Source organism: Ascaphus truei, chromosome 4 (genome assembly GCF_040206685.1).
Source record: "Ascaphus truei isolate aAscTru1 chromosome 4, aAscTru1.hap1, whole genome shotgun sequence".
NCBI lineage: Eukaryota > Metazoa > Chordata > Amphibia > Anura > Ascaphidae > Ascaphus > Ascaphus truei.
Window position 1 is genome coordinate 278,160,587 of NC_134486.1, and position 26,176 is coordinate 278,186,762.

General features: G+C 46.5%; 1 protein-coding gene across 3 annotated transcripts in view; it reads right to left on the reverse strand.

Annotated features, from left to right (window-relative positions):
- The window catches only part of ASCC3 (activating signal cointegrator 1 complex subunit 3), an 806,286-nt gene that overhangs the window by 340,067 nt on the left and 440,043 nt on the right, over nucleotides 1–26,176 (reverse strand). Inside the window, exon 15 of one of the 3 annotated variants that reach the window (XM_075597527.1) lies at nucleotides 1,266–1,367. The exons of the other annotated variants lie outside the window; for them this stretch is intronic. Within the exon in view, the coding sequence (XP_075453642.1) occupies nucleotides 1,281–1,367 (87 nt within the window). The 3' untranslated portion in view covers nucleotides 1,266–1,280. Of the gene's footprint in view, nucleotides 1–1,265; nucleotides 1,368–26,176 lie in introns of those variants that run through there. 3 annotated transcript variants of the gene reach the window in all.

Below are 26,176 nucleotides of genomic sequence, written 5' to 3' on the forward strand. Positions count from 1 at the left end.
CATAGTATACCCAGACATTCTGTTGAAGGACAGATAGCTGATTTTAGAGTAGTATTACCATTTGTTTCTGCTGCTAAGCAATTTTGCCAGCAGTAACCAGATGCAGCATCGCTTCCCACTCACACAGGGTGCTGTGCTGTTGACTATTAAACTGTTAGAAGCAGAGCATGGGTCTCAGAGATCAGATAAGAAGTAAATTGCTATGAGGCAGACAAGCAGCAGAAAAGAGAAAAAGTAAAGGACAAAAAGGAATAAACAAGAAATTAAAGGACATGGGGATACAATTGAAATCAAAAGGGAAAGAGGAATAGAGGGGGGAAAGTACAGTAACAATGGTAAATCAGAGGACACTAGAGCTCCAATAAAGAGAAGGCAGGTGACAAATTAAAAGGGGGGAAAAAGAAGGCAGAATTAAAGACAAAAGAAAAACAGAAGGAAGAAAGAGAGAAAGAGAAGAAAGTGGACAGCAAGAGAAAAAATGGGGGAAAAAAAGAAAAAGAAAGGAACAGGTTTAATTGACCACAGAGCATATTCAGTGCAATAGCCACTATTACTTGTTAATCGCCATTTACCAGCGATAATGGCCATCACAGTTAAGTTAACATAGCTCTAAGACAGTCAGTGTATTAAAGTATTTTACAGTTATTCAATAAATGATTTGTTGCTTGTAGTAATATATTAGCAAGTGAATACATTAAATAGGTTTGCATCAACATTTTGCTGCATTTTGTTGTGCTTAATGGGGGAGAAAAACACGGTGAGTCTGAGGTGGTATAAATGTGTGTTCAATGTAAAGAAGGGGTCGAGAAACAGCTTACACTTAATGCTGATGTTAATAAACACCAAGTAAAAAAAAAAAAAAAGTAAAATGTAAATCCCCATAATTATGTGTACACACATTTTGAAAAAGAGGACAACTTGGAGTACCAGGATGGTAACCACAAATGACTCTTACTGTACCTTATCTTCAATATATCTCTATAGTCACTAAATACTTGGGCTTAAACAATATGCTTTACATTGTTTAGAGTCAGACAATTTCTGGGACACATACAGTAGGCTTGTTCACCATTGCAGTCTGCATTCTGAGGTCACCAAAACCATAAATAATCCAGCGTGTCGATTTTATGTTAAAGAGTCACCTATATTGTAAAAAGTAAACCTCATTTTTTCTTCGAAAAAGGTGACCAAATCATGGGACCAAGGAGATTTTATTTTCCCCAAACCAACCACACATGAAACCGTGCCTACTGCTTGCAATGTTGTGAAACTAAAGGGGATTAGGAAGACGAGTCCTTGTAATGCAAGACTTGATGTTTGTATCCTTTCCCTGTAGATGTTCTTACTGTATATGGTTTTATTTCATGCTGAAAGACAAAGTGCTAGATTTAAAATTGTGAGTGACCTATATGATGCGTGCGTGTGTGTGAGCGTGTGTGTGTTATGGTGAGTAAAAAGTGACAAAAATCTTCCACAGCAAAGCATATAGCAAATATTCCTGTATGCTCATTTGCATGTCTTAGGCAGGTCTGCAACCCCGCCTTTCACCATTATCACCTAGCACACAGCACTTCCACTGCAGCAAGGGATCCTGGGAAATGACATGCAAATGAACACACAGTGTCACCTTTTGCTTAAAAACCATTTTTAACATGGTTCCCTATGGTACCATGGTTCCCTTGCTGCAGTGGAAGTGCTGTGTGATAATGGTGAAAGGCGGGGTTGCAGACCTGTATAAGACATGCAAATGAGCATACAGGAATATTTGATATATATATATATATATATATATATATATATATATATATATATATATATATATATATATATATATATATATATTCAAATGAATATCAGGTGCGCAAAAACATAGGGATAAAGAAAAAATTTCAAGCTGAGACGGAGATTGCGTATTTATCTCATACATGCACTTTATTATTCTATGTTTCTGAGTGTAACTATTGCAGATTTTAACCTTATTTTATTAAAACTGTTCAAGCAATATTTCACTAGGAGAGGGCGCCTTCTTTCTCTTTGCATATATTGTATATATGTATCTGTACCGTATTAGCCGAGCTTAATAATCAAAAACGAATAGACAATACCGTTCTGTGGCTAACGAAATGCTTATATTTGTGTGAACTTTCGAAATACAGTGATCTCTTCTTCCGGCGGGGTTACAATGGATAAAGCAAGAAAGGTTTTTACTTAAAAACAGTGCATCCTGGAATGTATCTGTGACTGAAGCCTATCCCTCCCCCCCTGTGCAGTATGCGATTTATGACTTAAGGTGTTAAATGGTCCCCAAATGTTAGGGATGTAAGAGTAAGTGTGTTTGTGTGTGTATGTGTGTAAATACAAATGTATAAAGCGCCCACAGGTGTGTGTGGACTGGGAGTGTATACCAATGGTGTTGGTAGGTGTAGAAATGTAAGAGGGGGTTGCATTACTATTAATGTGTATAGATACTATGTGGTCCCTATTGGTATATAGGGATAGAATTACATTGTACATTTGTATGTGTAAGAGACAGCTATGTGTGCATTCATACACATGCAGCAGCCGTTATCCAATCATTTACCTGTGTGAATCATGCACTATACCAAGTGGTGGTCTGACATGGTCCTCTGCAGACTAAATGGCCCATAGGATTAACACAGCAGGTGTCCCTGCTGTGCTAATGCTACCGGGTCTACTTGTCTGTAAGAGACGAGCAGTAAGAGATAGGCTGAATCAGTCACTCTACCTGTGCGCCTCGAACAGGCCATCGCTGGGTTTTAATTTAAATTCTAACACAACAGTATTGTAGCAGGGGGGCTCCGGAGCTGAACCGCATTGATTTCAGGTCTCCCAAACCAAGGTTTTGAATAAATAAAGAGGCAGCACACTGTATGTAAAAGAGAGCCTTTTTTTCTCCCACTTACAGAATTTGCTTTGTGCTGTCTCTTCAGTTATTCAAAACCTTGGCTTGGGTAATGTATCAAGTAATATATATATATATATATATATATATATATATATATATATATATATATATACATATATATATATATATATATATATATATACAGTGTTCGACAAATCACCCAAAAATCTACTCGCCCAACCAAAAAATCTACTCGCCACCTAGTCCCGCCCCCAACTCCGCCCTAGTCCCACCCCCAACTCCGCCCCTAGTCCCGCCCCCAACCCTGCTTTAAAATAAAATATATAAATAAAATACATTTAATAAATTCCTAGTCAGAACAACATTCGTTTTTGACATAAATGTATTTATTGTATTACATTATACTACAATTAGTCGTGTGTGTGTGTGTGTGTGTCAATGTCGGATCTAGAAATAAAAGCCAGATGTGAATGACTAGTTTCCTGAACCCCTTAACCAGTGTCTGGACGTCGGCGCTTCACAGAGAGAGACAGAGAGAGACAGACAGACAGACACCCACACACACACAGAGAGCGGCACACCCACACAGAGAGAAAGAGAGACACACAGAGAAAGAGAGAGAATGAGAGACACACACAGTGAGAGAATGAGAGACAAAGAGAGAGTGCGACAGAGAGAGGGTGACAGAGAGAGGGAGAGGGTGACAGAGAGAGGGAGAGGGTGACAGAGAGAGGGAGAGGGTGACAGAGAGAGGGAGAGGGCGACACAGGGAGAGGGCGACACAGGGAGAGGGTGGGTGACACAAGGAGAGGGTGGGTGACACAAGGAGAGGGTGGGTGACACAGGGAGAGGGAGAGGGTGACACAGGGACAGGGAGAGGGTGACACAGGGAGAGGGTGACACAGGGAGAGGGAGAGGGTGACACAGGGACAGGGAGAGGGTGGCACAGGGACAGGGTGACACAGGGACAGGGAGAGAGAGGGTGACACAGGGAGAGGGAGAGAGAGGGTGACACAGGGAGAGAGAGGGTGACACAGGGAGAGGGAGGGTGACACAGGGAGAGGGAGGGTGACACAGGGAGAGGGAGGGTGACACAGGGAGAGGGAGGGTGACACGGAGAGGGTGACACGGAGAGGGTGACACAGGGAGAGGGTGACACAGGGAGAGGGAGAGGGTGGGTGACACAGGGAGAGGGTGGGTGACACAGGGAGAGGGTGGGTGACACAGGGAGAGGGAGGGTGACACAGGGAGAGGGAGGGTGACACAGGGAGAGGGAGGGTGACAGGGAGAGGGAGGGTGACAGGGACAGGGAGGGTGACACGGAGAGGGAGAGGGTGACACAGAGACTGGGAGAGGGTGACACAAGGAGAGGGTGACACAGAGACAGGGAGAGGGTGACACAAGGAGAGGGTGACACAAGGAGAGGGTGACACAGGGAGAGGGTGACACAGGGAGAGGGAGAGGGTGACACAGGGAGAGGGAGAGGGTGACACAGGGAGAGGGAGAGGGTGACACAGGGAGAGGGAGGGTGACACAGGGAGAGGGAGGGTGACACAGGGAGGGAGGGAGAGGGTGACACAGGGAGGGAGGGAGGGAGAGGGTGACACAGGGAGGGAGGGAGAGGGTGACACAGGGAGAGGGTGATACGGAGAGGGAGGGTGACACGGAGAGGGTGACACGGAGAGGGTGACACGGAGAGGGTGACACAGGGAGAGGGTGACACAGGGAGAGGGTGACACATGGAGAGGGTGACACATGGAGAGGGTGACACATGGAGAGGGTGACACAGGGAGAGGGAGAGGGTGACACAGGGAGAGGGAGAGGGTGACACAGGGAGAGGGAGGGATAGAGAGGGTGACACAGGGAGAGGGAGACACAGGGAGAGGGTGACACAGGGAGAGGGAGAGAGGGTGACACACTCACAGACACAGACACCCACTCTCACTCAGACAAACTCACACACACACACAGTCTGTCACTCACACACACAAACACTCACCCGCAAGGCAGGGGGTCGCACATGGCAGTGGGGGCCTCCGAACGGCAGGAGGGCCTCTGCAAGGGGCCGTGCCCCCTCCAGAGGGGGACGCCGACACCGCAGTATCCTGCTTAGACCGAGCAGGGTGAGGCCCTGGTGAGGGGATTTCCCCTGCTTAGAGCAGGCAGAGGCCCCGGTGAGGGGATTTCCCTGCTTAGAGCAGGCAGAGGCCCCGGTGAGGGGATTTCCCCTGCTTAGAGCAGGGAGAGGCTCCGGTGAGGGGATTTCCGGGAGAGGCTCCGGTGAGGGGATTTCCGGGAGAGGCTCCGGTGAGGGGATTTCCCCTGCTTAGAGCAGGGAGAGGCACGCGTGGGGTGAGGGGGGGGGGGGGGGCACGGAGGCCGGGAGAGATTGGGGTGAGGGGGGGGGGGTGGATGGCCCGATGTGAGGGGGTGGTGGATGGCCGATGCGAGGGGGGGCGGATGGCCCGATGGGAGGGAGGGGGGAGGCGGATGGCCCGATGGGAGGGAGGGGGGGTGACAGATGGCCCTGCAGGGGTCTGAGGCAGACTGGCGTGGAAGGAGCTGGCTGGCGGAAGGGGGAGGAGTGGAAGAGCTGAGGAGGGGATGTTGCTGAGAGGCGGGGGAGGAGCGAAGGCAGTGATCAGAGAGCCGGCTTTTTTTTTTTTTTCTCCAGCGCGAGCGCGGGAAAAACAGCAGCGCGAGCGGCGGGAAATTTAAAAAATACACATGTGCTGCTTGTGCCAATATTTACTCGCCCGGGGGTTAAATCCACCCGCCCCGGGCGAGTAAATGTATACAATTGTCGAACACTGTATATATATATATATATATATTTATATATATATATATATATATATGGATGTATATATATATATATATATATGTATACAGTGTTCGACAATCATATACATTTACACGCCCGGGGCGAGTGGATTTAACCTCCGGGCGAGTAAATATTGGCCCAAGCAGGACACGTTTGTTTTTTTTAATTTCCCTGCTCGCGCTGAAATTTTCCCTGCTCTATATGAGCCCGCCCCCAACGAGCGGCCATTCTTTCTCTGCCAGGAGATCTGTTGGAGGGTAAGTACTCTCCAATCTCTCCATGCTGCGGCCCCTCTGCTCCTTCCCTGCCTCCTGCAAGACAACCAGCGATCCCCACATGGCTCCCCACTCACCATCGCGGCCCTCTGCTCCTGTCCTCTGCCGCGCCTTTGCGTTAGCTCTCCCTCCTCCTGACCCCTTCCCCTCCTCCTGTCCGCTTCCCCTCCTCCTGTCCCCCTCTCCTCCTCCTGTCCCTCAATCCACCGATCGCTGCCCGGGACGGGAGGTGGCCACTGCTGCAGCTCGGTTGGCGTACGCGCGCGGGGGGGGGGCTCACCATGTGAGCCGCCTCCCCAAAGATTACACTAAGCCCAGATATCTTAATGACGGCGCAGCCAGCCGCATGAGGTGGTGTGTGTGGGGGGGGGGGGGGGGGAATGCCGGTCTGCCGCCCGACCACTAGCTTCATGCCGCCGCGAAGTGGGGGGGGATGCTGGCAAAACTGCCGGCGAGGGGACCAGGGCACTGGCGGCCACAGCGCGGCTGACTGTCCCCTGGGGCGCCCGCTGGGGGACACCTCGTTACGTGACTCCCACCCACCCTGCTACCTCCCCAAAGCTTCCACTACGCCCGTGTGAGGTATAGGGGGGGAGGGATGTTGGCCTCTCTCCCCCACACTCTTTCCCCCACACTCTCTCTCTCTCTCTCTCTCTCTCCCCCACACTCTCTCTCTCAGTCACCCACTCTCTCTCTCTCAGTCACCCACTCTCTCTCTCTCAGTCACCCACTCTCTCTCTCTGTCACCCACTCTCTCTCTCTCTCTCTGTCACCCACTCTCTCTCTCTCTCTCTGTCACCCACTCTCTCTCTCTCTCTCTCTCTCTCTCTCTCTCTCTCTCTGTGTGTGTCGCCAACACTCTCTCACACTCTGGATCTCTTATTTACCCTATATATCTTAACTGCCCTATACTACACCGAAATAACCTATACTGCTTTCTTCCAGATTTGACTCAAGCTTCACACGGAAGACATCGGAACCCCCCCCTAACCCAGAAGACAGGTAGGGAACACCTCCCCTCCAATGTATAACATTGCGGGAATGAGGGTACCTGGACATTGAGGGACTGCGGACATGCTCCAACACATTACTACATAACCCAAAGAAAAATAAATATAAATAAAACTATCATGTATAAAAATATGTGCATCAAAATACAGTGTAGTGTTTTAACTGTTCCACTATAATAAATACTATAATTACATTGACCAATACAGTCTAAAATCGACAAAGTGATACAATGTATGTTCAAACCATTCTATTCCTAAATAGAGGGACCACTAGGCATATTTTTTTTTTCATATATATATATATCACAGTGTTCGACAATCCTATACATTTACACGCCCGGGGCGGGTGGATTTAACCCCCCGGCGAGTAAATATTGGGCCAAGCAGCGCCACGTGCGTTTTTTTTAATTTCCCCCCGCTCGCTCTGAAATTTCCCTGCTCGCGCTGGCTGAAAAAAAAAAAACTCCCTACCTGAGAGCTGATTGGTGCGCACTCCCAGGCTTTGTAGGCGCGTGGCCAGGCTCTATACCAACGAGCGGCCATTCTTTCTGTCCGGAGATCTGTTGGAGAGTAAGTAAGTACTCTCCAATCCTCCGTCTTGCGGCCCCTGTGCTCCTTCCCTGCAAGCCCCCTTACTCCCCGCGCGAGGCAGATGTTCCCCCTTCTCGCCCTGTCCCCGCGTCCCGCTGATTGCAGTGGGGGTACCCCCTTCTCGCCCTGTCCCCGCGGGACGTCCCCGCGTCCCGCTGATTGCAGTGGGGGTTCCCCCTTCTCGCCCTGTCCCCGCGGGACGTCCCCGCGTCCCGCTGATTGCAGTGGGGGTGTTCCCCCTTCTCGCCCTGTCCCGGCATCTCCGGGCTGGAGATGATCTTGGGGGGGGGGGGGCAGTGGTGGTGTTCGGTCCCGCTGCCTTTCCTATGTGTGTGTGTGTGTGTGTGTGTGTGTGTATGCATGTGTGTGTGTGTATGGGTGTGTGTGTGTGTGTGTATGAATGGGTGTGTGTGTGTGTGTATGCATGGGTGTGTGTGTGTGGGTGTATGCATGGGTGTGTATGGGTGTGTGTGTGTATATATATGTGGGAGTGTGTGTATATATGTGGGAGTGTGTGTATATATGTGGGAGTGTGTGTATATATGTGGGAGTGTGTGTATATATGTGGGTGTGTGTATATATGTGGGAGTGTGTGTATATATGGGGGAGTGTGTGTATATATGGGGGAGTGTGTATATATATATGGGGAGTGTGTATATATATGTGGGAGTGTGTGTATATGTAGGGGAGTATGTGTATACATGGGGGAGTGTGTGTATATATGGGAGAGTGTGTGTATATATGGGAGAGTGTGTGTATATATGGGGGAGTGTGTGTATAAATGGGGGAGTGTGTGTATATATGGGGGCGTGTGTATATATATGGGGGAGAGTGTGTATATATGGGGGAGTGTGTGTATATATGGGAGTGTGTGTATATATGGGAGTGTGTGTATATATGGGAGTGTGTGTATATATGGGAGTGTGTGTATATATGGGAGTGTGTGTGTGTGTGTGTGTATATATATGGGAGAATGAGTATGTGTGTATGGGAGAATGTGTATGTGTGTATGGGAGAATGTGTATGTGTGTATGGGAGAATGTGTATGTGTGTATGGGAGAATGTGTATGTGTGTATGGGAGTATGTGTGTGACACCAGAGGTACCCCCCCCCAATCAGTCACCTGCCCCGGTCAGTCAGTCACCCCTGCCCCGGTCAGTCAGTCACCCCTGCCCCCCCCTCTCTGGTCTCCCCCCGTCTCCCCCCGTCTCTGGTCTCCCCCCGTCTCTGGTCTCCCCCCGTCTCTGGTCTCCCCCCGTCTCTGGTCTCCCCCCTCTCTGGTCTCTTTCTCTCTCCCTCCCTCCCTCTCTCCCTCTCTCTCTCCCTCCCTCTCCCCCTCCCTCTCCCCCTCCCTCTCTCCCTCCCTCTCTCCCTCCCTCTCTCCCTCCCTCTCTCCCTCCCTCTCTCCCTCCCTCTCTCCCTCCCTCTCTCCCTCCCTCTCTCCCTCCCTCTCTCCCTCCCTCTCTCCCTCCCTCTCTCCCTCCCTCTCTTCCTCCCTCTCTTCCTCCCTCTCTCCCTCCCTCTCTTCCTCCCTCTCCTCCTCCCTCTCCTCCTCCCTCTCCTCCTCCCTCTCTTCCTCCCTCTCTTCCTCTCTCTCCCTCTCTTCCTCTCCCTCCCTCTCTTCCTCTCCCTCCCTCTCTTCCTCTCCCTCTCTTCCTCTCCCTCTCTCTCCCCCTCTCTGTATCTGGATATCTTATTTACCCTATATATCTTAACTGCCCTATACTACACCGAAATAACCTATACTACTTTCTTCCAGATCTTACTCAAGCTTCACAAGGAAGACATCGGAACCCCCCCTAACCCAGAAGACAGGTAGGTAACACCTCCCCTCCAATGTATAAGATTGCGGGAATGAGGTACCTGGACATTGAGGGACTGCGGATCAGGTAAGATCCCAGGCGGGATTGCTGCTTTAGATATTGTGAAGCGGGGACGTCCAGACACTGGTTAAGGGGTTCAGGAAACTAGTCATTCACCTGTGGCTTTTATTTCTAGATCCGACATTCACACACACACACACACACACACACACACACACACACACACACACACACACACACACACACACACACACACACACACACACACACACACACACACACACGTAACAAGGACTAATTGTAGTATAATGTAATAAATACATTTGTCAAAAACGAATGTTGTTCTGACTAGGAATTTATTAAATGTGTATTTTATTTATATAATTTATTTTAAAGCGGGGTTGGGGGCGGGACTAGCGGTGGGGTTGGGGGCGGGACTAGGGGCGGGGTTGGGGGCGGGGTTGGGGGCGGGACTAGGTGGCGAGTAGATTTTTTGGTTGGGCGAGTAGATTTTTGGGTGATTTGTCGAACACTGTATATATATATATATATATATATATATATATGTATATGTATATGTATATGTATATGTATGTATATATATATATATATATATATACATACACATACATACATATACACACACACACACACACACACACACACACACACACACACACACACACACACACACACACACACACACACACACACACACACACACACACACACACACACACACAAACCCCTAATGATGTACCATGTGTCCTTCCAGAAGAAATGGCAAGGCAATACAATCATTAAGAAGGAAAATCCATTAAGGGGGGAAAATACCTGAGGAAGATGGAATTTCAAATGAAATCTTAAAGGACGAAGTAGAGCGAATCCTTGCAAAGCGATGTACATGCTTCTTGTAAAACAGGAATATTCCAAAACAAAGGAGGAATGCCATTTATCCTCACTCACAAAAAAAGAGCAAAGACTTGAGGAACTACAGAGCAATCAGTCAACTTGCAATCACTATCAAGTTTCGTACAAAGATACTCGCTAATCGGCTACAACAGACCCGGGACATTACCCATCCTAGAGAACAAGCGACCTTTCACAGTGGATACAACAAAATGGGTCACATTAAGGTTGTACAGGAAGTGATTTCTCTAAGTAATGAATATTACCCACCACTACACAGCTCAGGATTATGAAAAAGCGTTTCATTATGAACAGTATACATCTCAGCAATTTCAAAGGTATTAAGATGAAAGTGTTGAAGAAGCAAGCATACATTGATGTTATAAGGAGAATGTATGCAAATGTCACATCAACTATTATACACTGGCGACACACTTTATTCGAGCTCGGCTAGTCCCACGAATTCGGGTATACCCGGGTGTATTGAGGTTTGTGACTGTTTTCTGCCCGAGTGCATTGGGTTATTTTCCAGGCAGGGATTGAAGCATTTTATTCCCGCTGGCTGCAATACTGCACAGTATATATATATATACTGCATTACAATTCATGAATTTATGCCATCTGGTAGACACGCGAAGCATTGCAGCCTATTAAATCCTAATCATTATCATTTAACAGATCAGCCGCTCGTCAGCCAGGCATGAACCCAGGCTGGGAAGGCAAACGCAACGGGGCTTGTCAGAGGTGAGGAGCGGTGCATTCCAGGTATCTGCCAGGTACATACTGGGTATTTGCTCGAATAAAGTGTGTCGGTGCAGTATTACTGGAAGATACAAGCAAGAGATAAGGATCAGCAAAGGAGTGTGGTAGGTCAAAGCTTTTTACAGCAACACATTAAGAATTGTCTAAGAGATTGAATAGGGAAGAAAAAGGAATGGAAATCAATGGTGAATATTTGAATCACCTACGAGTTGCAGATTACTTTTTTTGCCACATGTCCAGAAGACCTTCAGATTATACAAGGGGAACAGGGGGGGAAAGGAAAAGCTCCCGCATCAGCTTCAAATTAGTGCATAGTGATATAATAATAAAAAATAATAATGAATAATAATTGGTGCAAAAAGGGATAAGAGCTAGGTAGACACAAAAAACAGAAAAGATACCCTCATGAATGCACTCAAACAATACAGTGTGAGTTATGACATATAAATTAAAATGCTAATTTATTCAATGTATAATAAAAATTTAATTGTATAGAGGGGCGTGGTAAAAAGATCCATGACCACCCCCTAATGACACACCACAAAAAACTTCCACATATAATAGATGAGGAAGAAGACCTGAGGGAACGCTAGTATATCTATTACCCTTCAGTATGGCTAGCTTATACCCACATATCTCTAGAAGCATAAGTAACTGTTTATAATAAAGCAGTACTTTTATCTAAAAACTGGCATGGTACTATGTTGATCATTACCAGAGCTAAATCCTAGAGGGGTTAAATTGTTGGCAATAAATAAATGCCAAAGAATGGCCAGCCTAAAGGCAAAACTAGTGTAACGTAATCATATACATATAATGATACATTCATGAGGGTATCTTTTCTGTTTTTTGTGTCTACCCAGAAGACCTTCACCAAGAAACTGGAGAACACGCAGAAGATAGTAAGAAGGTGGGCTTCCATATGAATCTCAACAAGATCGAAGTGGTGTTCAACAAATGTGACAACTCTACAAAGATTGAAATAAATGGTAAAGAACTAGAAGACTATGTCTACCTTAGCCAGCATCAGTGGATGGAAACCTTTTTAAAGGAAATCAATAGGAGAATACAAATGGGATGGAGCAGGTTTGAAAGAAACAAGACAATCTTGCAAGGGAACATTAAACTGTGAATCAAAAGTAAAGTTTTTGCCTAGTGTATCCTTATTATGCACATGTATGGATGTGAAACTTGGACCTTAAAACACTAAGGCTGCGTCCATAGAAGGACAAGCAGCGCTGAGGCGTGCGGACGCTCAGCGCTGAGCCCCTGCATCCTCAATGAGGATGCCTTGAGAGGGGGCTCACGCGAGCGTCCGCAGGCTTTGGAGTTTTCAGCCGAGCGCCAAGCTGTTTTTCAGCGCGCTGTCGGCTGAAAACATCCAATCAGCCTTAAGCAGCGTCAACGTTACGGCGCCGTGACGTAGGCGCCATGACATTGATGTCAGTGTGTCGCGGGCGATTGGCCCAGCGACGTCACTGCCCCGCCTCCAACCACCTTCCCCCGGCTCCCTTCGCGCACGCTGGCTCGCCTGCAAGTCCGTGGAATCACGCTGACTTAAGCAGGCGAGCCTCAGCGTTAGCGCGCATCCGCTCTCCTCACCCCTCTATGGCCCGGGCCTAAGACAATTTTGAAACTTCAGACAACTCAAAGATGTGTGAAGCAAAGTATTCTGTGTATTACCTGTAGAGACAGGAAAGAGAAGGAATAGATTTGAAAGTAAACAAAAGTCTGTGCCATCATTACAAGGGTTAAGAAATTAAAATGGCATTTCGCAAGACATATTGCAAGAAGAAATTACTATCGTTGGACAAGGATGGTAGTCGACTGGATTCTAAGAGTTATCAAAAGACGAAGATGATGACGATCAAAAGTAATATGGAAGGATGACATCAGAAAACTTTGTTGAAGCAGTATTGGAAGATCATTGGGGAGACCTTCATCTAACAATGGATCGACACTGAAGATGCTGTTTGTCTCTGAACTATATACGTATATATTAAGAGTACAACCCAAATCTATCACATTACAGTAGATAATATATTTCATTACCCCATGTTTGGCTGAATAAGCTGAACAGCTAGTTAAATCGGAGAGCTATGTTTTTGGAGGTAGTATTCACAAAAAAAGATTTAGAAAACAGAATATATATGAAAGGTTATGATAATACCTAGTAACAATGAATAATAGAATCTCCTTTGCAATAGGGGGTTAAAATACCAGTTATTTTTGCTTTTTGACAATATATAAGACAGTTGAGGGTACAAGGATAAAGTTAAACCTGTCTCTATTTATTTTCTCTACTTTCTATATACTAAAAGTGGTAAGGTAGATCAACACTGCTTGCCATGTCATACATAGGTTTTGTTAAGTGGTTAACGTCTTTGAACACAACAGTGGGCATGGCTCTTCCAGTGTCTTGTTATTTCGTACAAATTCCCATTTCCTTCTCTCACTCTGAAAGAGGTTGGCACATTGTACGTAACCTTAATACTGTAATTACTAGTAAGGTTCTAAATTGTTGTAGCAGAGGTCAAACATAACTGACCCCAGGAATTAAAAGATGGTATCTGAGTTAACCAAGGAGCTAGGTATTATTATTTGAGCTATGAGCAAGAAATTAAAGGTTGCATGAGATTTCTGAACTTACCAAGAAACTGTCTCACTGTCTAGATTTTAATGAGCCATGAACTAAAATAGGCAATTGAAAAAGTTTCTAACGATTTGTCTTTCCATAAAATGTTTCTTGAATGTTTGTGGTAGCTTTTTTTTTTTTAAATGTAAGATAAATTAGCAGAAACGATTTATGAATATTTACGTTTATCATACTTTGAGAAACTTTGTTAAAAAGGCTTCAGAAAACCGTATTATTTCCACATATTACTCGGATAAATCAAAATATAACATTGATTTTAGATGAAAATATATTTTCCCGCTCTGTAGTAAATGCTAATTGATGTAGTCGACAGGAAATCAATAAATCACAGTCTCTAAAATCATGCATCCTTAATGCATGGTCTTGAAATATGACTGAGAAGCATATACTAGCCCACCAATGTCTCGTAAAAACTATTTTCATACTGCATAAAATAGGCTCCTTTATATAAAAAACGGAAACCAGTAAGTTTTGAAGATCCCTGGTGCCAGCTGTAGTTCTGTATTTTTATACTTCTATCAATGAAACCATACAAATATTAAAAAACTAAATAAAGGAGAAAAATATGACATGGAGTAAGCGTGTTACAAGAAATACTTTTAAACAATTCACATGAGCTGTAAGCATTTAGCATACGCATGGTGCGTGATCCCAAACACACACACAAACAATAATAAAGATAATATTAAAATATCAAACCTCAGTCAGCGCGCCACAAACCTTCTAGTAGTAAATAACGCCATATGTTATACATTAGAACCATTTACATATGGTAGGTAAATCATGGCGGTCATTTAATATTACAACCTTAAAGAACATAAAAACAGAAACACCCCTACAATATAGTGTTCTGGGGTACGAATAAACCTAGAGGGAGCATCCGTTTCTTTTTAGGATTTTGTACATTTTCTAACTTTTTATGCAAGATACATTAGAGATAGGGTCGAGAATAAGTAAAGATACCACAGTACAGAAATACAGCCATATACACACCTGCTCTCACCCAATCCCCCTTGCCACCTCTCCCCCAGCTAATGGTGTTAATCTTCTGATTTAATACTGACTAACCTTAAAACTCGCCTCACAAATCAAGCATCCCAATAGCCTGCACTCATGGCTATTGTCTCACACCCACAGTCACGCCTACCACCCATTGTTGCCAAGCACTGCCATCTACAGCACTTATTCCCTCACCTGCTGCCTCTGTAAATCTAATTTAAAGGGGGTTATGCTGCACTCCACAATGATAAATTAATGTATACAGTTTACCGGTGCTGCTGGTTCAAGGAGGTACCTGTCAGGTATGTTCCAAGGCAATACTCAGGAAGGAAGGATCCAACGCTCCACGGTTTTTTAAATAAAGTTAATTTATTGTGCCACATTTATTGTGCCACACAACGTTTCGACCAATAGGTCTTTCTCAAGTGCCTAGTCACTTGAGAAAGACCTATTGGTCGAAACGTTGTGTGGCACAATAAATGTGGCACAATAAATTAACTTTATTTAAAAAACCGTGGAGCGTTGGATCCTTCCTTCCTGAGTATTGCCTCTGTAAATCTCCCAACATACCACTTAGATTGTAAGCTCTTCAGGGCAGGGATTTCCTTTCCTATTGTCTGATTTTGCTGTACTTGCTGTATTATTATAATCCCTGTACTGTATTCTTTTTTTTTTTTCAACAAAAAGTTTTTATTGGGACATGTTACAGGTCAAACATTGTCTAACAACCCATTGTCTAATATAAGTGATCATGGTCCCATTTTCTTTATTGTTGCCAAACTGAACAACTTTTGACGTACAGGGAAAGACGACAGACACACAGGACAGACAGGACGAACACAGGGGGGGGGGGAAAGGGGCGGGGAAGCCCGGGCGAGGGGCATCTCCTGGTTGTGTTCTTCTATCTCCGATGTCGTCCCTTTGCAACGTGAGACCTTCTATGGAAACCCTACTTACGTCCTACGTCTTCCCTACCGGTACCCCTCTCCGTAATTGTCAGTGCCTCTACTTTGGTGGAGAATGCATCTTGATCTATCAAAGCAGAATATTGGTGGCATTCACCCCTGGGATGTCCGAATGGTCTAGCCATGGGGCCCAGACTTTTAGAAAATTTGTGCCGGTGTCATTGACCAGACTCGTCAATTGCTCCATCCGGCAAACATACCAAATCCTGTTCCTGATTTTCGTCATTGTGGGTAAATCTGACTGCTTCCATTGGGCTGCGAGTTCGCACCTCATGGCTGTTGCAAAATGTGCAATCAATTTTTGTGCCGGTCTGCTTAGCCCCCGGGTGCGCCTGCTCAGCAGGAACAGCCAGGGGTCCAAGGGGACCGGTTGTCCGAGAATCTTCTGTAGCCAATCCTGGATTTCCTCCCATAAAGGAGCCACTTTGGTGCAACCCCACAGCATATGCAGCAAGTCTGCATGTTCCCCACATTGTTTGGGGCACAATGGGGGGTAATCTTTTACAAACTTTGCTAATCGTATTGGGGTAAGGTACCACCTCATTAGGACCTTATATGCATTCTCCTTCAAAGTCGTGCATATCGAGCTTTTAGCTGCTGCCAGCACTATCGAGTCCCAGTCTTCGTCCTCTAGTGTCTCCCCTAAGTCCGATTCCCATGCATGTCTATAACTCAGTTTAGTGTTGTCATCAGTTCCAGGGCAGACTACCTCTCTGTATATCCGAGAAGTAAGTCCCGTGGTGTCCGTACCTCTCGAACACAGCTGCTCAAAATTTGTACGCCGAGGGCGTTTAGGGATCTTGTTGTAGAATGCTCTTATCTGGAGGTATCGAAAGAATTCAGAATTTGGCATCCCGTTTTCAGATTTAATTTGATCAAAGGATTTTAACAGTGGGCTCCCCTCCAGATGTAGTAATTTCGTAAGGCCCTTTGTTTTCCAAGCCATTAAGTTCTTGCTCGGCAGGCCCGGAGCGAAATCAGGGTTCCCTACTACAAACGGGGCCATGAGCGTGTGCAGGGTGGTAAGAGCACACCTATATCTGGTATCCTCCCAAATTGCCAACGAGCTCCTCAGTGCCGCCAGCGGCTCTCCTATAGTCTTATGGACCTTCTTTGGTAGCCAGATTAAGTCCTGTAACTCTACAGGGACGCTACAAGCCTTTTCTAATTCAACCCATCTACGGAGGCTAGATGGCATGTGCCATTGTATCATTTGGGTTAATTGTGCCGCTCTGAAATAAGCTATCAAGCAAGGTACCCCAAGTCCTCCTCTTACCGTTGGTCTCATTAGCGTACTAGACTTGATGCGTGGTTTCTTATTACCCCAGACAAATTTCACCATGGAGGACTGTAACCGGAGGATGTCATCCCTGGCCACCTTCACCGGGAGGGTCTGGAAAAGGTACAGGATTCTGGGGAGGAGGTTCATCTTAAGGCTCTGGATCCTGCGATCCATGAAACTGCGTAGTTAGACCAGAGCCTGAGATCCTCCGTCAGAGTCCTTATCAGTCTGGGGTAATTGGCTTTATAAAGGGATATTTAATGGAGGAGGCTTGCCATTTAAAGTTAAAATTTAGTTCGATCAATTTCTCTGTGACCTTTGGCAGGTTTATGTTTAGAGCTTCTGATTTGGTTTGATTAATTTTGAAACCCGAAATCTTATTAAATTCATCCAGCAAGCTAAAGACATTCGGCAGAGAGGTAAGGGGCTTTGACAACATTAGAATGATGTCATCTGCGTTCAGGGCCACTTTGTGTGACTGCTCTTGGATTTGGATGCCTGTTATGTCTGGGCTGTTACGAAAATGTGCCGCCAAGGGCTCTATGCATAGTGCAAAAATAAGTGGGGACAGGGGACACCCCTGTCTGGTGCCACTCCGTATTGGGAACTCCTCCGAAGGGAAGCCCTGGTGCCTGACCTTCGCCTTCGGTTCTCGATAGAGAGCTAGAATGGCGCCCAACATTCTCCCCCCTATGCCAAACTCCCCAAGCGTCTCTTTAAGATAGGGCCAATCAATTCGGTCAAAGGCTTTTTCGGCATCTAAACTACACTGGCGACACGCTTTATTGCGCATCGGCCAGATCCGCAAGCCGGGAGATTTCCCGGCTTGCTAGTGGCCACCCCTCGGCGTGCCGCGCGTCATAGACGCGCGGTTACGCGTCTTCGGGAGCGTGCGCCCCCTGCACGCGCGTCCAGGGGCTCCCCGAGGGAGCCCTGGTGTCCCGCAATCGCGGGACAGCGGCAGGGGGTTCCGGGGGACCCGGCGGACCCGGCAGCGGTAGGGAGAGCGCCCCGATCGGAGGGCGCTCTTCCGCTGCTTCGGCGCGCGCCCGTCACTCTCGGGCGCGCGCCAGGCTACTGCTGCGGCACAGAACGGGCAAATGCTCGAATAAACTGTGCCGCAGCAGTAAGTGCCATAGACGGGATATTGTGCCTTTGTGCTAAATTAATTAAGTCTATGATCCGTCTAGTGTTATCAGCCGCCTGCCTCCCTCAGATGAACCTTACTAGATCTGGGTGGACCAGCCGGGGCATAACCTTATTTAGGCGGTTAGCCAGCAATTTAGAGAAGATTTTAGTGTCCGAATTGATTAATGAGATTGGGCGGTAACTTTTGCAGTCAGCTGGGTCCTTCCCTGGTTTGGGGATCACTGATATAGACGCTTGTAGCATTTGGCCGGGTATGGGGGCACCTTCCAGAAATGAGTTAAACAATCTAGTCAGGTGAGGTATCAACAGTTTCCGAAATTTTTTGTAATATAGATTAGAGAAGCCATCGGGGCCTGGGGCTTTCGATGACTTCAGTGCTTTGATTACCTCAGATATTTCCTCACCCGAAAAATCTTCCTGTAGCGCGTCCCTTTCCGCTCTGCCCAGTTTGGGCAGGTTCGCTCCCTTTAGAAATGTCTTTAGCTGTGTACGAGTAGTCTCGCAATGGGAGACCTTAGCCCCGTCATAAAGGGTCTCGTAATAAGTTTTAAATTCTGCCACAGTTTGGTTAGGATCAGAAGTGAGGTCACCTTTACTTGTTCTAATTGCCTGGATATGAGAATTACGGTTTATGTTCCGCAGTTTATTGGCAAGCGGGGTATCTGGCTTATTTGCTCGTTCATAGAATTTCCGTCTGGTCCAAGTCATCTCCTTCTCAGCTCGGGAGGACATCAGAAAATGTAGTTTTGTTTTGGTATCCAGCCATGCCTTAAGGGTCTGTGCCTGTTTATTTTGTTTATGTAGGGCGGATAGGGTTGTCAATTCAGACTGTAAAGTATAAATCTTTCGCTCCCTTTCTTTCTTCCGCCTACTCGCAATCCCAATGAGTTCACCTCTGAGTGTCGCCTTATGGGCCTCCCAAAGGGTAGATTGAGACGCCACGCTACCGACGTTCTCAGTAAAATATTCCCTGATTTTTCCCCCTACTGTTTGTTCCACCTCGGGATTTTAATTAATAACTCATTGAGTTTCCAGATCGCTCCTGGCCTGTCCAGTCCAAAATCGGTGCACCGCAGATCTACAGGTGCGTGATCAGACCATGAAATATCATGGATTCCCATATGGGAGATCTGCGAAACCATTCTATTGGATACAAAGAGGCAGTCTATCCTGCTGTAGCGGTCGCGTGGATGTGAGTAAAATATGTATTCTCTTTCGCCTGGGTGCTGCTCGTGCCAGATGTTGACCAGATTATTAGCTCTGAGGCCTTTTACCCAAGCCGCTCTGCTTTGCGGATTTTTACATCCGCCTGGGGTGCATCTATCTGTCTGCGGGTCCAGTGTGTGGTTGAAGTCCCCTCCCAATATTATGGCACCTTGTGCTACTCTGTGTAAGGTCACGAAAAATCTATCAAAGAAGGTATCAGCACGGTCACTGGGGGCGTAAACGTTTGCTATGGTAAGGGGTTGTCCGCGAATGGTCCCCACAACTATGATGAACCAACCATTAGCATCTTTCGTAGTAAGTTTAATGTCTAGTGTTAGACGATTGTGCATCATGATCGCGACCCCTCTCTTTTTTTTGTTGGCTGATGCTGCTACCCAGGTTTGGTAACTGCTGTCTATATATTTTGGGGAATTGCTCTTGGAGAAGTGTGTCTCCTGTAGGAGGATAATGTTTGGGTTTGTTTTTTTGTAATCCGTCATGGCCAGACGTCTCTTATGTGGGCTATTAAATCCTTTCACGTTATGTGAAATTACTGTGAGGTCCCTACCCATTGGTGTTTTTCAGGTGTAGCTCTGTGATGGGACCTGGGGTGCCGACTCAGATTCCTCCTGGTGTCTGTCGGCATCGAAGGCTCCTGATGTTGTCGCATGCTCCTCTGGCCTGCGTGCGGGGGAAACAAGAGGGTACATATATGGGGAACACTGGGAAAACACTAAGACAACAACAAATAAAACATTCAGTGTACCACCGGGGTTGGATCCCTGTGGTCACCTGAATTGCCCCTCCTGGGGGTCCGGTCTGGGCCTGCCTTGCTCTGAGTGTGGAAGCGAGCTCTTGGCCCATGTTTACCGACCCAGCGGGGTGTTGCGCGGATCTCCTGGGGGCTGTTCCCCAGGAATCCGCGTGGAGTCCCATGACGACGGTGGGCGTAACGCTTCCCGCCCCCGCCTTTGAACATAAGAACACAAAAAACATAGTTAACATCAATATCTGCAACAACTATGCTGCATGACTGCGCCTCCCCCTTTAACCTGCGCTATCTCTTTAGTTGACTTTGAGCTTGTCCCTCTTTTCATTTCTTTTCTTTCAGCCAGCCTTCCGTGTCTGCCCGTGATTAGCCCTCCCCTCTGTCCCTTCTCAAGCTGTCCTAGTGCAAACTAGGCTAGGACGCCGCTGCGGTCCTCCCACTTATTTTTACTCTCGAGCTGGTTGGTATTTCGTGCTAGGTCTACGTGGGAGGCTGTACCCTACTATCTCCTCTACTTGTGAGGCCCCTGCTGCCCGGCCCTAGGGGGGGGGGGCGATATATGTCCCTACTTTACTTGTACCAGGGACCTGATCTATCGCTCCGGCCATAGGGCCTTATGCCTCACTGTATCAGCGCTGCGTCTTGTCCTAGGCTCTCCTAGTGCCCATGCCAGTCCCCCAATCGTCATTGCCGGTGATCCGGCCGCTCTGCCCCCTCCAGCCATCTCTTCCGGTGTCGGGTATAGTGTGCCCCAACCAAGATGGCCGTCCTGCTATATCCGGTGACGTCCATCCGGTTGTCTTCATTCGGCCGCTGGACGTCGACGGAAGCGGATGTCCTCTGGTGCGGTCTTCCCGCGCAGAGTGCTTTTTCATCCGGCAGGAGACAGCAAGCCTGCCAAACCTCCTGGCGTCTCCATTTTCAGGTGTGTGCGTTTCACGACGTGCTTCCGGGGTCCCGACTTTTCCGTCAACTGGCTTTTAAAGTAAGTGCAGGGGTGGCATCACCGCGCAGGGCACCGCAAGCTTCGCAGAGCGTTGTGACACTGTTGGGGCCCTCAGTGGGTCGCCGGGGGCAGGCTGAAACCCTGTGTTGAGGGGTATTAGCGCCATCTTGGGAGTAACTTGCGCCGCAACTGCAGCAACCAAACCGGGGTAACAGTCATTTTATTCGTTTATGTAAAGGTTTATTATTTCTTCACTCCTTTTCCACTTCCGCTCTTCCCCTGTTTTTTTTGGAGGTGGAGGCTTGTTGCCAGTCTGTGTCTGGCTCTGGGTCTCGTCGGGGAGCAGATATCTGACCCTCCTCTACTCCGAGTTTTCGGAGGAAGTCAGGGCCCTCCTCGGGTTCCTTCATGGAGATGGCCTTCCCATTACTTAGGACCAGCAGTCCGAATGGGAAGGTCCATCGGTAGCGGATGGCCCTGTCCTGTAGCAGTTTGGTAATGGGCTGCAGTTTCCTGCGCCGGGCCAGGGTTATGGGGGATAAGTCATGATACAGCTGGAGGGAGGCCCCCTCAAACTTGCAGGCCCCCTCCCCCCTGGCTGTTTGGAAGATTGCTTCCCGCGTGCGGAAATAGTGCATGCGGGCTATTACATCCCCCGGTTGATCATTAGCCGCCGGCCGGCTCCGGAGGGCCCGGTGGCAGCGGTCCATCATTAGCTCCGTAGCGGGAACATCCGGGAGCAAGGTGGTCATCCAACGAGTTATGAAGTCCATTATTTCTGTGACCTCCTCTGAGATGCCGCGTATGCGGATATTACTGCGGCGATCCCGGTTCTCAGAGTCCACTTGCCGGTCTGCAAGCTCCGAGATCTGGGCCTGTAGGTAGTTGGACCGCTTCTCCGCTTTTCGGACTGTAGTAGTGACAGCTGCCATTTTATCCTTTAGTGCTCCCGTGCGCTCTCCCAGGCCCTGAACCTCCTTTTTAAGTTCCTGGATTTCTGCGCGGAAGAGCGTGTTCATGCCGTTGTAGAGGCGATCAAAGTCGCACCTCCGCACGGGTAGCTGCTCCGGTGCCTCTTCCGTGTCCTCCTCTCGCTCTGACTCCGAGCCCGCAGCAGAGCCCGGCGCCATTTCTGCTCCGGCTCCCCGTGTCATCGTTCGGCTCAAATATTTCCTTAAATCGCCGGTAGTTTTCTTTTTTGAGGACTGCGGGGCCATCTCGGCCGGTTCTCCGGTTTATGCAGGGGAATTGCGAAGGCAAAATTAAACTTTATTGCAGTTATTAATGCTTTATTCTTGCGGCGGAGGTAGGAGCTCTCAGCCTAAGCAGCTACCCAACTCACCATCGCGCATCCGCCTCCCTGTACTGTATTCTGTGTGAAGCGCCAAGTACACTTTTGGCGCTAATTAAAGATATGCATACAGTTCAGAAATGCATATGTTTAAAGCAGCAATACTACTTTCCAATGCTAGCTTTCTTTTTTTCATATGTAAAGCATGTGACAATGATTAGAAATTCTTACCTAAACTGGCAATCGTTTGGTACTCCTGTTAGAAATCTGTCAAAATTCGGGATTGTTACATAGTACAGCGGTGCGCAATCTGTGGGGCGCGACCCCCAGGGGGGGCGCGAGACTGCCGACGGGGGGCGCGGGGTTTACAGAGGCCCCGCGCGCTTCCCGAAGGCACTTAAATTAAGTGCCGGGGGAGCTGCAGGGCCTCTGTAAACCATACTTACCCGTTGCTCCGGCGGCTTCCTCCCGGCGTCGCCATGGCAACGCGGCGTCAAAATGACGCTGCGAGGTCATGTGACGTCACGTTGCTATGGCAACGTGACGTCATTACGCCGGTGCGAGGGTAAGTTGGGGTTGGGGGGGGCGCGGGAGTGAGGGGACAGTCGGCAGGGGGGCGCAGGGAAAAAAGTTTGCGCCCCCCTGACATAGTAGATGAGGTTGAAAAGACATGTCCATAAAGTTCAACCTATTTAGACCACATATACTTATCCTATATTTGTACGTACAGTATATTGATCCAGAGGAAAGCAAACAAAAAACCCCAGTGAAATATCATCTAATGATATTTCAGAAGGGGAAAAATAAATTCCTTCATGATTCCAAATATTGGCAAACAGAGTTATCCCTTGATCAACATCCTTCCCATGTTTACTTATTTGGTATATCCCTGTATACCTATCCAAAAAGATGTCCAACCTTTTTTTGAACATATCTATTGTATCTGCGATCACAGTCTCCAAGGATAATGAATTCTACATTTTAACTGCCTTTACTGTAAAGAACCCTTTCTTTGTTGCAGGTGAAATCTCCTTTCCTCCAAACCTAAAGGTATGACCCTGTGTTGTTTGTACTGCCCTTGAGAGGAAAAGTTATTTTGAAAACTCCATGTATTGTCCCTGAATATATTTGTATAAAGTTATCATATCCCCTTTTATACACCACTTTTCTATTGTAAACAAATCTAATATAGTGAGTCTCTCCTCATAAAGGGGATGGATAATCTAATCTATTAATTTGGTGGCTCTTCTCTGCGCTCTCTCTAGTTCCATAATGTCTATTCTATGCAGTGGTGCCTAAAATTGTACTCCATATTGCATATTCAAGGTGTGGTCTTACTAATGCTTTATAAAGGGGCATAATTATGTTTACTTCCCTTCCATCCATTTAATGCAAGATAAGATCTTGTTTGCCTTTGCAGCTACTATATGACTTTAGACACTATTGCTAAGGCTGCCGACTACAAGCACTCCTAAATCCTTCTCCATCAAGGATTCCCCTAATATATCCCCATTTCATTTATAAACTGCATGTGTATTCTTGTTTCCCAAATGCATAGCCGTACATTTATCTGCATTAAACCTCATCTGCCATTTACCTGCTCAAGTTCCCAGTTTATCCATGTCCTCGGGGAGAGAAATTACATCCTGCTTTCATTCTACAACCTTACACAATTTAGTGTCATCAGCAAAGATGGAGACTTTGCTCTCTATGCCGACCTCAAGGTCACTAATAAACAAGTTAAAAAGCAGGAGTTCCAGTACAGACTCCTTAGGTACACCACTCACAACTTTAGCCCAACCTGAAACAGGTACATGCTGTATATGACAACTCTCTGTTGTCTATCCTTCAATCAGTTTTCAATCCAGGTGTAAATATTTTTACGGAGTCCAATTTGCTTTATTTTGTACACTAACCTCAAGTGGAACCATATCAAAAGCCTTTGCAAAATGTAAGTAGACCACATCAACTGCATTACCCTGATCTAAATTCCTACTTCCCTCCTCAAAGAAACAAAAAAGGTTAGTTTGGCATGATCTATCCTTCATAAATCCATGCGGACTATTGCTAATAATTTTGTTTTAAAATGAGGTATTCCTGAATATAATCCCATACTAAACCTTCAAGTAGCTTCCCCGAAAGCGTCTGTAAACCTCACTTACCTTGGCCCCGGCGGCAACGTTGCATGAGGTCATGTGACGTCACGTTGACATGTCATGACGCTGCCGCCGGAGCAAAGGTAAGAGGGGGGGGGGCGCAGAGAGAGGGGAACTACCGGCAGGGGTGCACAGGGAAAAAAGAGGGCGCTCCTTTGATCTTATACTATAGAACTGATTCATTAAAAACAAAAAAAAACAACACACAGTAAGATTTGACAATTGCTGCTTTAAAGACCGAGTGCCTATTTGTATCTTGATTGTGACAAGTTTGTGATAATCGACTAGTTTCCAGCTTCTAGTTGTAACGAAATGTGAGGTGAGAGGGATCACCTTATTTTCAAAGTTTGTGATACACTTGAAGCTCTGCACCCTGTAAAAAAGTAATTCTTCGTCTTTCTCCATATTAATGTTGGCTACAAATAAATACAAAATAGAGCAAACAAGACCTTCGAATACAGAACCAAAATTACAGGTAAGATGAAACGCAGACAGACCTGGAAATGTTAAAACGCAGTCAACTTCATATAGAATGAGAATAATTTCAACATGGGTTCCTCGCCATTGGTCAGTATGTAGTAGTGGCTTCATAAGAACTCCTTGGTTACCTTACCAGTCCCATTACATCACAGTTTTTTTTGCCTTAGACGAAATAAAAATATAACTTGGGAGCACATTCACGTCTCAGACAGGTTGGTAACCCTGCTTTTCACTATTATCTCTTAACATACAATGCTTCCACTGCAGCCAGGGATGCTGGGTAATGACATTCAAATGAGGAAAATCTGCTTTCTGCTCTACATAAATCTGTTGTTCACGCATCAGTTTGTTTTTTTTCCCTTGCATTCTGCACGTTTTGTTTTAACAATAACCATAATATGAGTGGAGGGGTAGAGGGGGGAATGTTGTTTAAGAAATTTCAGATGAATCATTAACATACATCTGCTTGACGTCACGTTCTGCAATTTACTCTGGCAGCAAAGACAGAGGAAAAATGAAATACAATGACAACTAAATGATAAATGCTACTGTATGTACATATTAACATAAACAGCTAAAGGATCCAGTCAGGTGCAAATGGTAAGTTACATTGTGACAAACGTTTTTGACATTAGGATAGGAAGTCTGAATTTCACAGCATCTGTATTTTGCAGGATTGCAGAGGCCACTTTAAGCTGGGAATTAAAAAAACAAACAAAAAAAAACCAAACACGACATTTAAACAATTCACAAAACTTCCAATTGTCCCGTTAACTGGGAAACCTGACCATACACTCACCGATGTCACTATGTACTCTGCTTCGCTTGCGCTTTATTATTGCTGCATATTTTGAGGAAGCAGCTTCGAGAATGCACCCCAATTCCTAAACTCATCACCTCTCAGAAAATGTCATGCAGAGTTTTATATTATTTGGAGAGCAGATCTTCATTGTGACTGTCAGCAGATCACAGAAGAGTTTTAGCCTTAGGTTAAAAGTTAATTATTCATCTCACGCACTCTCAGGGTTGATCCGCAATGTTACACTACAGCACCAGCTCATGCTAGGTGATTGAAAAAGAAATCATACATAAAAGGTTACTTGCAGACAGATTATTAGATAGCTTTAAGTGAGATTTCCGGAAAAATACAATTGTAAAATGTAACATAGGTAACATTAGAATACTATGTTTCTCTC